This window comes from Chenopodium album, chromosome 24 (genome assembly GCF_948465745.1).
Source record: "Chenopodium album chromosome 24, dcCheAlbu1.1, whole genome shotgun sequence".
NCBI classification, from domain to species: Eukaryota; Viridiplantae; Streptophyta; class Magnoliopsida; order Caryophyllales; family Amaranthaceae; genus Chenopodium; species Chenopodium album.
In genome coordinates, this window is record NC_137857.1 from 37,096,309 (window position 1) to 37,110,232 (window position 13,924).

At 32.0% G+C, this 13,924-nt stretch overlaps 2 protein-coding genes across 2 annotated transcripts; both read right to left on the reverse strand.

The window, feature by feature from the left end:
* Positions 1 to 826: 826 nt before the first annotated feature.
* Positions 827 to 5,189, reverse strand: LOC145611972 (S-linalool synthase-like). The gene is made up of 10 exons (XM_081667354.1): positions 4,971 to 5,189; positions 4,605 to 4,728; positions 4,390 to 4,502; positions 4,082 to 4,311; positions 3,756 to 3,874; positions 3,561 to 3,659; positions 3,019 to 3,234; positions 2,761 to 2,890; positions 2,020 to 2,265; positions 827 to 1,550 (listed from the first exon to the last, which is right to left on the reverse strand). The coding sequence occupies exons 1-10, from the start codon at positions 5,176 to 5,178 to the stop codon at positions 1,020 to 1,022; spliced, it is 2,016 nt and encodes a 671-aa protein (XP_081523480.1). The 5' UTR covers positions 5,179 to 5,189; the 3' UTR covers positions 827 to 1,019.
* A 1,862-nt stretch (positions 5,190 to 7,051) lies between these two features.
* LOC145611024 (S-linalool synthase-like) lies at positions 7,052 to 9,256 on the reverse strand. The gene is made up of 2 exons (XM_081666264.1): positions 8,923 to 9,256; positions 7,052 to 7,254 (listed from the first exon to the last, which is right to left on the reverse strand). The coding sequence occupies exons 1-2, from the start codon at positions 9,254 to 9,256 to the stop codon at positions 7,052 to 7,054; spliced, it is 537 nt and encodes a 178-aa protein (XP_081522390.1).
* Between the last annotated feature and the right edge of the window lie 4,668 nt (positions 9,257 to 13,924).

Consider the following 13,924-nt stretch of genomic DNA (forward strand, 5'->3'; position numbering starts at 1 on the left):
TCTCCTTTGAAGAAGCTGAACTCCAATTGTGAGCTCCAATTTATGCAAAGATACTCCATTGGCATAATGACGTACGAGGCAAGTAAGTAGTTTTAATTAAAGACTTATTCCATTAATTTTGTTGATTTCGCGAATTATTGTAATTAAGGTTTGAAATTGTAATTAGGGTTTTTGATTTGGGGGTTCATTATTCCCACCAATGTTTTGTAGGATGGAGGTAGCATTAAAGTCGGGTCAGAAGTGCTTTTGTGGTATTCCATTTGCTGTTAGGACCTCATGGACACATGAGAATCCAGGGAGGAGGTTCAAAGCTTGCAAATTCTACAACTTTGAGACAGGATACAGAGTTGCAACTACTTTGAATGGGTAGGTGAAGAAATCTTGGATTGGCACCATTTCACTTACCCTTTCACTTGGCCAAAATCAACCCAAATTAGGTGATACACTGATACAACTGTAGCATGTCAAAATTTTTAACCTTATTATTACATTTTAATTGTCCTTTTGTAATTATTTGTACATCTTCAAGACCATAAAATGCACACCTCACTTGTCTGTCGACGTATCTAACTCATTGTTAGTGAATGACATAAACTTTATATTCTTGTTTGTTAATTTCGTCAATCATCCTTACATCTGTTATAACAGTTTATGTTGTATAATATCATTTTAACAAGCAAACTATGCATTACATATTTACATAATTACATGTACCGAAAAAGTGAATGATAATTGATAACGGTGTCAAGTTTAGAACTTCATGCAAATGATAATGATTTTATGTTTATAGTTTATTGTTGTAAAATGATACATATACATACGGGTGATAAGATTACATCACACTATATATACACAAGTAGAACTTTAGAACGAATACACACACTTATCAAATAGACATAATAATATACATAAACACTAAATTTTCAAGGAGACGCTTCTTAAAACTGTAATAAGCCCGGTCTTCTAGTAGTACATATACAATCAGCTTCAATGCTGAATTTTCTCCTTATTCTCCAGCTCTAATGGGTGACAAAGAAGTTGAAATTTGATGAATAAACCTTCATCAAAGGCACAATTCGACGACTTCTAGTTGATATAGCAGGAAAAGTGCAATGAAATCGATGATTTGGTTTCCACGGGCCATGGATATGGTACTTCATCGAGACTTTGTTATACGAATTGATAACTAATTGCGGCTTCTTTGTAGGGTGAAGTAGAGTTTGAGGCTCTCGATGATGAAGAGATGTGTGAGGTTCCAATGGAATAAATATTGCCTTGTTGATATCATTTAACAAGGAGTCCTCAGAGTCGAAATGGTTGCCCGAGTTGAAGAACATTTGAAACACTTTAAGGGTTGTTAAGTGTAGCCTCTTGCAAGGCTTTGGCAATTCTTCACCATCATTTCCTTCCATCAATGCTAGTTCTAGCAACTTCATTTTGGTTTCTTCAAGTAGGTTTTCGACGTAATGAATTGCATCTTCCATATTGGCTTTTGGATTTTCTTTCATGTATATATATACGGAGTTGATCTTGCCATCCTTAACCTCTTTCTGTAAAAATACATATGGAATTGATTAGTACGTACTATTTTCATGACATCCTATCGAAATTATCGTGTTTTAATATGATTGGTTTCTAGCTATTAGGCCTAGTATTAACCATTTTTTCTTAATTAGAACAAAGCCTTTGATCTCCTCTTTCCTATATTTTCCCTACTTAAGTAGAAAATAGGTCACAGTAACATAATTTTTGTACCACATACATTTTAAAGATCAAATGAATCGCAGCACTTTAATTTTAACTTTATATTTTTGTCAAAGTACTTGTAAAGAATGTTTACATACATTACTTCGTATTTTATTATATTATATCTTCCCCTCCTTAAAAACCATTGCTCATTATAAAATTATTTTAGTGGTCAAAAAAGTTTGAGTCCAATACAACACACGTATTAATTAGTCACACGTGGAGGTAGCTAGTAATATTACTTTGATGAGCTTGGATGGAGTAAAGTGTTACCTCGTAGCTTTGTAAGTCATTCAATAAACGACATGATATCATAAGGAGTTTAGTTATGTATTCATATTCAAATGGATTAAGTTTGTGAGGGGATAAGCTTGGTGTAAGAAAGCATGAAGCTTGAAGAACTAATATGTGCGCAGCAATAGATATCATGCCGGTTTCCAAATAGGAAGCCATCGACGGAATGTGCCCTGTTTTGCTCCATGTTGCTTCCGTTAGCCATGAATCAACCACTTCATACCACTTCATATAGAACAAGCAAAATAATTAGTGTATCGTTAGCATATTTTGCAGTGTACATAGTGTATATATAAGGCAAAATACAAAATAAGATAATGTATTACTAGTATACATGCACCAATTATAATTTGGAGAAGTTGCCTTTGAAACGCGCATAAATTTAAGGGCATGTTCTAATTTACTGAACTGAACTGAATATTTTATGAGAGGAGGAAATTAGGAACTGAATTGAACTGAACAGAACTGAAAATAACTTGAAGAGAACAAACCCTTAAACAAAATATATGGTACTTCCTCTACTCCTTTTTGTTTGTTACGCTTTGACCATGGTTCATTTTCTTACAAAAAGATTTCAAACTTCACAACAATATGGAATGGATTGCGGAGGAAGTAGATTACATATATATATGGTACTTAATATATTAGAAAATGCATGTCAAATTGTCACACATCATGTGCTATACAAGTAATAGAACAGAGGGATTCAAAAGAACTTACGATTTTTCGAAGATTATCAACTATGTTGATTCCATATTGATCAAAGTATTTGTTTGCTACCTCACTCACAATTCCATCGAGTGCATCAAAAAGGATCTTGCTATGACTTTTTAAGCCTTTGTTATTCCATCTATATAATAATAATAAAAAATTTAAAAATCCATTTAATTAGTTATTTGCAACCCCTTAATTAATAAAACATGTATCAATTAAGCTTCTTTTGCATGTGTGCCTATATACGTATATGATTGGCAATACCTTTTCACTGCGTTTGCAAGGATTTGTAGTTCGTCAAGTGATCCTACCATGTCGAAATAGTCGTCGAAAATGGTTATAAGCACGGCACTCTTTGCCACAAGAAGTCGAACATAAGAATCATAGGGAAGGGAAGTAACCGAAGCAACTGCAAAATAGCAATAAGTAGTTTTCTCTCGAGCAAAGCCCATATCCATAAGACCGTAAATCTTGGACCACCTGATTTTTATTGCAACCGAACAAATGGAGTAAAAGAGGAACAATGGTTAATCCAAAATATTTTGTTGTCAAATTACTCGTATCAAGCAATGCTAGCTATATATATTTTCATAACTACTTTTTCAAGTTTACAAATAATACTTAATATATATATTCATTGTCCGATCTATGCAGGGACAAGCGTGCTAGTAAAAGTGTTGCAATTTAAAAAAAAATTTATGGGCCCATGAGAAGTTAACGTTGTTTGATGCTGCTATTACAAGAGAAAAAACTTTAAGGAATAATTTACAAACTTTATAATCTTGAGCTTAGCTTAAATACATTACCTTATGAGCTCTCCTAATTCTTTCTGATAAACTTTTTGTCGAAGCTCATAGTTTCCTTTTGCAAGCTGAATCAATTCCCCATCATCTAGACATGATATTCTGTTCGAACAAGAGAAACTCTTGTACAAGTTAATTTAAGCTCAAGAACTTATGTTTGAATTCTTATAACTAAAAGAAATTATTGTTGAATTATACCTAAAATATGAGGATTTTCCTAACCAAAGTGGACTGCTTTTGTTTGCTGATTCAATCCACTTTCTATGCTCCAAATGATCCATTCTAGCAAGCCAAGGAGTAGCAAGTTCGCTCTTAATCTACACCACAAAGGAGAGCATACATATAAGAATACATAAAATTTATAAGTGGAAATATACCGCCTTTGGCTTAACTAATTTATATCGATATAATTTTCATGTTGCTAGTCCAAATATTAGATTATCAGGCTATCAGCGTGACTATTAATTAATTCTATCTTGGCAGGGTTTGGGCCGGGTATACAACAATAATGTCAAATATACTACCTTTTCATGAAGAGACGGCCACAACATAATACTATCATCTAACTTTCGACTTAAGCTGGATTTCGCTAGCAATTTTCTTGAAAATGATCTCAATTTTTGTAGCTCTTCCTCCGATTCAAACATAAGGTATGTTGCTCTATATAGATTGTAAAGGGCGCTCGTAAACTTTTCATGATTCTCTTCAATATATTTCAGAGCATATTCATCATTAAGGAACCAACAAAACTTCCCTGCCATCAAATTCCTCAAATTGTTAGCATGTCCACGACATACATCCAAATCGACAAAAAAAAAAATAATGGCCTTACTTGGAGAAACTTTATATCCATGTAATCGAAGAAGTTGAAAAGCCAAGGATCTCTTGTAAATATTTTCTGGTATTAAACCACATAATTCTGATGGTTTATGTGCCTTATATTCCCTGATGAATATATTTTCATCATTATTGTTACGACCAAATTAACATAAAGAAATCAAATTGTACAATTTAAAGGTGGTTAATTAGAGTTGAAGTGTGAATTACCTAAGGATGTGTTCTAACATGTCATTGATAAAATTAGGGAAATACGTTGAGAGTCCTAGTCTTTGCAATTGATTGACCATGTAGATCGGTATGTAGTCCTCGTCGATAGGATACATAGAAGGAACTGCATAACAAAAGCAAAAACGATGGTGATAGAGTATTAAACATATTTCTGGACCTTAACATTAGCTTATTTATACGTAGAATTTAGCAAGTTAAACTTTAAAATTTACCATATATAACTACTTTGAGAATTACCTTACAACTTTCACTATAGTAAAAGCTAAGCTAAGCTAGCAAAAACAAGTTGAGGTAGGACAACATTTGTACAATTGTACGTAGTATAGTAAAAATGTAGTAACTTACCTCCACCATTACAATTATTATCTACGAGGTGACAGAGGTAGGACAACATTTGCGAGTTTCGGGTGGCCATATATCCAGCAGCAGTGGCTGAGGGCGACCGGAACAAGGAGCCTTCGCCGTTCATGTAAGTGAGTAGGGTAGCAACATTGACCGGAAAATTCGGAGGCAACACTTCTAAATATGATAGCAAAGGAGGATAATGATACATGTCCACCAGAACTTCCCTGGCCAATGCAAAACAATACAAAATTAAAGGTGTAGATTAAAGGACTAACTTGTAGTCTTGTACTATGCATGAAAACAACTAAAATAACGTCAAAATGGGTTGTCCAATTTCAAAATGTAAAGACCACATATATTTCAAAAGGTAGTACTCCCTCCGTTTCGTAATGCTAGTCCCATATGGAATCAATCACATAAAATAAAATAAGAAAAGAAATATATTTGGAATTTAACATTAAAGTACAATGTAATTCATAATTAGTTTACCTTATTTAACTTTTAAAATTATTTATTAGGAAAGCACAAGTCATAATTGCATAATTTAAGGTATATATTTCCTTACTTAGAGTCATGTCATCAATCCACAACTTATTAATTAAAAAAAAATCAAGTTATAAATGAAATATATTCAATATGGGTATATCTTTTTGAAACGCCCAAAATAGTATATGGGACTAACATTATGAAACGGATAGAGTATTATATATGCAGATTTTTTCTTTCAATAGACAAGACATAAAATAGTACAAACTCATTACACTTTAATTGAGGTGACTCATAAAACTTACTTGCCTAAAAAATTTACTTGTCTTTTTTTGAAATAAATGACTATTCATAATCCATATGACAACCCTACACCACATGTGTTCGTATATATGTAGTATGCTCTATAATTATCAACTAAGTAACCCTACACCACATGTGTACGTATATGTAGCTGACATGCCACATTATGCCATATAACTATCACTTAAGTTATTTGCTCTATTTGCATTAATAATTAATTAAGGACCTACCTGAATTGACGTTAAAGAGGGAGGAAAAGTTAAGAGAGAAAAAAATTCTGGCATTTTTATTTGCCTAGATGGAAAGTAAAATTTTAAGGGAGTAATATATTTCCCTAAAAAGGAGGGTAAAACCGTAAAAATTACTCAGGCCCCTCCCAGTGAAAAATTTTCCTGGTCCCCTCCCTGATATCCATTTCTCTCTCTCTTCTCAGCTCGTTACCAACCTATCTTCAACCTTCCAACTCCCACTATTCTCCTTCCATCTAAGCCACATCCTACCAAAATTTTATACTCCATTTTTTATTATGGTCCTTTCAAGTTAGTGTTGGCAATGGAGGAAACCTTTACTATTGTACGTATTAATGTCAAACTTTAGAAAAATGAAGTTTTACCCCATAACAGATCCTCTGGTAATTTTTGCCCCATTAGAGTTTAATCTCTTAATAATTTTTTCAAGGAATTCAGGCACGGCCTAAGGGTGTACTCTGTTTTATTCACATTTTACTAATGTGAACTTATATGAACTTAACTAAACTTGTTAGACCTTATCAATTGTTACTTTAATTGTAATTTGTACTTGGATAATCTTTATCAGAACTTATTTTTCCTAAACTTATCTTATTAGTACTTAACTAAATTTAATTGAACTAAAATAAGGAAAATAGAGTGAACAAAACAGATCTTAAATATCTTTGATTATATAAGAGTAAAAATGTATTTTCTTAGGCAAGTTGTATTTTCTTACATAAGTATCATAGATTCATAATACATGGTTGCAGAGGAGTGTCCTAAACGGTGGCATAACATTTATTAATTTTCGTGTTTGACAATTATTTATTGAACCACAATCAAATCAAAGAAAAAAAAGAGCTTTGTATTATTATTCTAGATTTCTAGGGTAAATTAGTGATGTCACGGAGTATTTTATCAAAAAAATAGTGATGTCACCAGTATACTAGTGTTTTTTTTTTTTGGTAAATATATATTTGTATGTGGGGTTGCGACATAAAAACACATAGAGCATAATCTATCATGCGCAATATATAAATATAATGATGAGAAATAAGATCATTACGACGTAAGTATTTCATGGTGTTGTTGAAAAACACGGGCAACTGCTTCTTTCACCTCCTCATCAAACATGACTTGGAGGCCACTACATCGTGCAAGTTCAACCATGCCCGGAAAAACTATAGCAAACCATCGAGGGAAATCATTGTTGTTGTGGAGATGACGTACTAATTTCGTTGAATTAGCGTTTATGAAGGACATTCCTGAAATTTCACAAACCGTTGGAGCTTAATAAATTACCATAAGTTTAACAAAGCAGCTAGGTATGTACCTTTTTTTTTTTTTTTTTTTTTTGAAATAATGGATGCATAGATTAAACGAAAGGTACAATAATAGGAGTATCAGCTGGGACATCAAAAGTTAAATCATATATAATATAGTTAGGGCCTGTTCTAATTGATTGAACTGAATTGAACTTATTGGAGCTGAAGTGAACTGAATTGAATTGAACTGAATATTTTATGAGAGAGGGAAATTAAGATAAGAAGTGAACTGAACTTATTGGAGCTGAACTGAACTGAACTGAAAATAAGCTGAAGAGAACAGGCCCTTAGTGTTTACAGACCCAAAAGTACAATCTTTGGCAAAAGCATCAATACAAATAGCCAAATAGGAGGTGGAAAGTTCAAAATGCAAAGTTGATTAAAAGCCTATAAAATTTACCGAGCAGAGCTAATAAACAACAACAAAACAAGTATTAATCATATGATACGTAAGTAAGAAGGCTATAAAATTTAATTAGGGCATCTATGAGGCTGCAACAGAACATTATTTACCTCTATATTTAGCTTATTTGAGCAACAAACAATTACAAGCGCGCGCGCACACACGAAGTACATCATAAGTTCATAACAACATACTCTATCATGCGCGTTAAATTGTTTATAGGATGTTTTATCAAGTTAAATGTATTCTTACTTGAGATTTGATGATTTTAGATCGATCCTATTCAAGTTATATACCCTTTACATCTGATGATCCAAACTTTTATGCAACACCACCTTATTTTATTTATTTATTTATTATATATATATATATATATACTCCAATACTCCATATATTTAATTTCTTCCAAACATACATAAAGAAGCTGATCAAGTACAAAATTTAATGTATATATGTAGTTATGTACACATATAAAATACTTCATATATTTATTTATTTTTTTAATTTTTTTTTTTTGAGAAGGTAAGAAGAAATAAATATTAGGAAGCCCTCCTCACGAGAGGAATTCCTAATGTATATAAAATACTTCATATATGTTGACCCTCCTTTGCATAATTTTAGATCGACCTATATATTAGGTTATCTACCACTTTGTACATGATTAGCTTCTTTACTGACAATCACAAACAATGCAAGACCCCATGAAAAGGTCATATAGTATCGCAAGTTAATTTATCAAACTATTAAAAAACAAAAATTACTTTTTAAAAATTTATAATCATTAAATTCCGATGTATCCAAAAAAATAAAATAAAATAAAATCTTACCAAGTTTCTCATTTTTCTAAAAATCTTTATGTAGTAACCTACTAGCAAAATTAATGTAGATCTTAGTTAAGTATTTTTTATTTACTTTAATGCCAAAACTTATTAAAAATACTTTCTTTTTTTTTTTCTGAAATTCATTTTTAATCTTGAAATTTATATATTATACTTTCAGAAAATCATGTTTTATTTTCATACATTAATTAATTTACGGAAATTATAATTTAATCTAAAATTTAACCAATCACATTGCGACACTCCTTAGTTAAGCTAATTTAGTCATTTTCCAATTGACTGTAAAATTTTCACAAATACGGAGTAATTAACTAAGATCGATTGAACAAGTTGGTAAAATAAAAATAAATAAATAAATTAATTAACCTCTTGCAATTTGCTCTTGGCCTAACTTCCATGTCTTTAATGCAACCATGCAAGCCAAGGTTGCAATAAGAGAATAAATAGTGGGATTGCCATAATCATCTTGCTCTCCCCAAAACCCTTCGGACTTTTGGTTGTTAAGAATCCATTCCAAACAACTACCAAACATGGGTTTCTCATAATTTTCTTTAGGATCACCTATCATGGCTACCCACGCGGTATCATAAGCCGAAGGAGAGATGGCAAAGCAAGGGTTATCGACGGCTCGAATGAGCATCGTTTTGGTTATCTTATGAACTTGAGCTTGAATGATAGCATCATGATGGGAATTTGCCATTTTTACGAAAGTAAAAAATGGTATAACAAAAGAACAAGTTGATCGGATCGGAAGTATGTATTTGCTTGAGGGTGAGTGGTTTAGTGTACAAGAATAACCAACATTATTTATTTATATATATAGGCATTATTTTCAACAAGCCAAACATACTTTCACCTAGGATACATGGACACATCGTGTCAGACACCGACATTCGTTGGACACATGACGATACGTCTCGAACCGTATCCTACTATGATATAGTCTATTATGTTTTGTGACACGCCACCTTATCTTTTGCAACTTTTTTTAATGAAAAAATATAAGCGAAGTAAGATAAATAAGGTAATAGTTGATTAATATGAGTGTCTTTATATATAGCTTATTGTTAATATGATGGTATAGTATGATCTAATGAGAGGACGAAATGACAAATAATATATGGTTAAATTCTTTTTTTAATTATATTATAATATGAATTTTAACGTTTTGTACTCGTCTTCCTTGTGCTTAGATACACGTTTTCCCATAGTCGTTTCGTACTCATATTTGTGTCTGTACCCGTTCTCAGAAAACCTAAACTTTCACTACGATAAATTCTACAGTTGTACTGTACTGTCTACATTGCATTGAAAAATTAAACAAAGTTGTTTGCTGCTTGTATGTCCACATTACATTACTATTGCAAGCAAGCTAGCTAAAATTATTGTAGAAGAAGAATAGTGCAATTATTCCTTGCAAAGTTGCAATCGTGCATAAATTACCAGGAAATTTCTAAAGCCTTTTTTTATTAAATTTGTATTTTAATTAGTATTCAATTCATTTCTCACTCGTCTATTCTAGCCGTTTTGTGAATGACGTAGAAAAGGGCCGGACCCATTTCCATCACTATTTGGATGACATTTGTAAGGGTAGACTAATTAAGTAAGTTTCTAAGTTGTGCAAAAATATCCAATCCATGTCATCCAAAACTACACCCGAGTATTTGTAATCTGAAACCATATTAAGAAGCTTAAAGTTGCCATGAAAAGTCAGATAAAGTCTCAGTTAACATTCTAAATTAGCGGTGTCAATTAAGGTAAATACAACGGATTTTGTTGAGTCTAGTCAGGTCAAATTTAGTTTAGTTTGAGTCATATAAAATTATTGTGCTCATATAAGTGTATATTAAAAACGGATTACTTTTAGATTGGGTTGGATTAGGTAAATTTTTAACACCTCTAATTCCAATATGAGAGTAGGGTAATGCCATGTAGGGGACCAGGGGTAGACCAAGTATGTATGTAGTAGTGTAGAAAAGTAAATCTTACAACAAAACCAGTTTTTTGGGGCCTATTATAAATCTAATTTGTGTTCTTTTTGTTTGTTTTTTATGCTCTTATTTTGACCGTATACATTAATCAATTCATTTTTTTACTATTAATATTAATATTTATAATTATGTGTTATTAAAAAAAAATTAATATACTTAAAATCATAGAGTGAGACGAATTAAATAAGACATAACCCTAATTGACAATACATATGTATGTAGTAGTGTAGAAAAGTGTATAAACTAAAGTGAACTAAAATCCTAAAATAAATCTAAATTTATTTACATTTGATTTGATTTTTTTTTTTTTTTTTTTTTTTTTGAACTTGTTATTATTTCTTTCTTCTTTTTTTTTTTTCCTTTTGAACTAGTTATTATTTCTAAAATATGATAAGTAATATATATATTTTAAGAAAGATAAGTAATTATTTTGAACAAACTTAGTATATATTTATGAAATATGATAAGTTTGTAAGTTGAAACAAATAATAGAGCCTTAGTTTGTCCAGATGTTACGTTATTAAGAATTATACACTTCCTCCATTCATTTTAAATTGCAAGTTTTATCTCATTTGAAAGCTCTACAAACATTACAACAATTGTATCCATTTCATGTAAACACATATCTACTATAATTTCACATTACAAATACCTAATATCCTTATTTTGAACAACAACTTTGGTGAAACAGGCCACACAGTGTGGCTGGGGTTACCCGAGTTATTCAGTCAGGGGTTACTCGAGTTAATCGGTCGGGGGTTACTTGAGAGGTTCGAACAGGGGTTACTCAAGGGGTTCACTCGGTCAAGATGAGTTACTTGATGGGTTACTCGGTCATGGGTTACTCAACTTACTCGGTCAAAGGTTACTCGAATTACTGAGTCAAGAGTTAATCGAGTTACTCGGTCAGGGGTTACTCGAGTCACTCAGTCAAGGGTTATTTAAGGAGTTCAATTCGGTCAAGGGTTACTCGAGTAATTCGGTCAGGGCTGGGGTTACTCGGTTAAGGGTTCAGTCAAGGGTTACTTGAGGGGTTAATCGGTCAGGGGTTACTCGAGAGGTTCGATCATGGATTACTCGAGGGGTTACTCGATCAGGAGTAACTCAAGTAACCCTTGACTAAGTAACTTGAGTAACCCTGGCTTGACAATTCGAATAACCCCTGACCGAGTAACTCGAGTAACCCCTGATCGAGTAACCCCAGCTACACGGGAAGTCGGTAACCCCCCTGCCGCACGGTACAATAGGCCGCATAACAAAAATTATGTATTTTGAATTAATAATAGGTACTTAATGTAGCTTTAGTAAGTTGACGCTCATATTCCATGGACAAATTTGTAATTTTATCGAATAATAATGCTTATAACATAGATTGTTTGGCGGCCTTATAAATCTATACTTCTATATTAAAAAGCGTTCCTAAAACAGAATATGTGTCACGTGTCACCCTTTCAAGCTCTATAAATGTGCCAAGTCTTACCGCCTTAGCTATACATATATTGTGTAAATTTATCCAACAAAATCATAATTAACTTGGATAAGATGATATGTCCGTTTTTTTTTTTTTTTTTTTTTTTTTTTTTGACAGGAAGATGATATGTCCTTAATTGTACTATTCCTTACATATCATAGGATAATTTAACAACTTGTATTAAATTTTGTTACAAATATTTAATATGGTTCTTCTAAGACAAATCTTTTTTCAAAATATTAAATTTTGAAGATGATTTTCAATATACTAAGCAAAAATTAATCGAATGTTAATTACAAACTAGCAACTCGGGGCATCGCATGAGCCACACACTAGTTTGATTAATTGTATTGATGTAATGTCCAATCATCCTTTGTTGTGGAGGCTATCATAATGAGGTTAGTATAAAAATACACGTTTGAAACGTACTCTGTAGAAATTAACCATACGGAATAATAGTCTATTTGTTAAAGGGCTGATCATTATTATTATTATTTTTTTTTTTTTGAAAACAATAATACAAAATAATTAATACAAAGTACTATAAATGGGCCCATGTACCTTAAATGTCAAACAAATGCCGTGGATGATAAGTTAGTCTATTCGTCAAAAAAATACTACAATAAGAAATAACGGAACATGTAGAGGATCAACCATTAATTTTAGGGTTGTTTTTCCTTGAAAAGAATAGGAAAACATTTTTCCTCAATTCAACGCCAGTGGAATAAGGAACATTTGGAGTGAAATCACATTTTTGGTGGAAATTTCTTTCCTTTTCACCATCTTAACCAAAAGCGATTGATAACTATAACTAGCTACACGATTGACATCTCGATACACACGACTAGATGCAACATCCTTGAAATTGAGCCAATAGTAGGTTGTAAGTTTTACATATATCATCCATGAGCAACATTATTGTATTCCTAGTCAGTTAATGAGAACATATGAATATCATGCCTCAATAACTAACTCATGAAAGTATGATGACTAACTACGTCATTAGCCAAACTATCTCTAATAACAATTCCGACTAGCCCACTGCTCCATCGCCTATATATCAAGAGTATCAACTAACAAAGGGTCGAAACCTATAGCCTTACAAATTTTCTAATTATAGAAGTTGTATATCATTACTCTTTTGTTACTCTTAACTAGTTTTTGAACCCGGGCGATGCCCCGGTTTATTACTTAGGCTCGATCATTAATATACATTGTAATTTATAACTCAATTTTTTTGTAATTAAATTTATTATTCATATTGAATTGTCATTTGCTACATATTAAAATTTTGTATTCAAAAGAATACATAAAAAATAACTTAGTTTGGTGGTAAAACAGTTGCGTGTTCAAATTTTATGGAGAGCATTTTTTTTATTATAAGTGCATGACGTAGCGTAATGATTAATTTACGTGACACGTGGACGTTCTTAGGAACAACTTGTGCATGACATGGCGTAATGATTAGTTGAGTTGGTGACGTGGCGTAATGAAGGGAGTCTACGTGACACGTGGACGACGTTCTTATAAACGCCTTTTAATATATTAGATTAGATTTATAATCTATACATATTTGTAATTTTGTTGTTGTACTTATTACCCTGAAACAAACAGAGGAAAACTTTTTTTTTTTGGTGGTAAAAGAGGATTTTTTGGAAGTAGTGATGTCGGAAAATTTTAACACATATTATTATTATTGGGATATATTGAGATAATATAATGTACTTACACAAATATACGTGGTATTTGTTAGGATATGTTATCATCTTGTGTATTTTAGATTACTTTTTAAAATCCTAGTATATCTTTTGATTCTAGGGCAATCGGCGATTGGCGGTTGGCTTTTTCGCTTGCCTTTGTTTGACTAGCTGGAAGTATTGGTTTTTTTAGTCAGTTGATAAAGCCA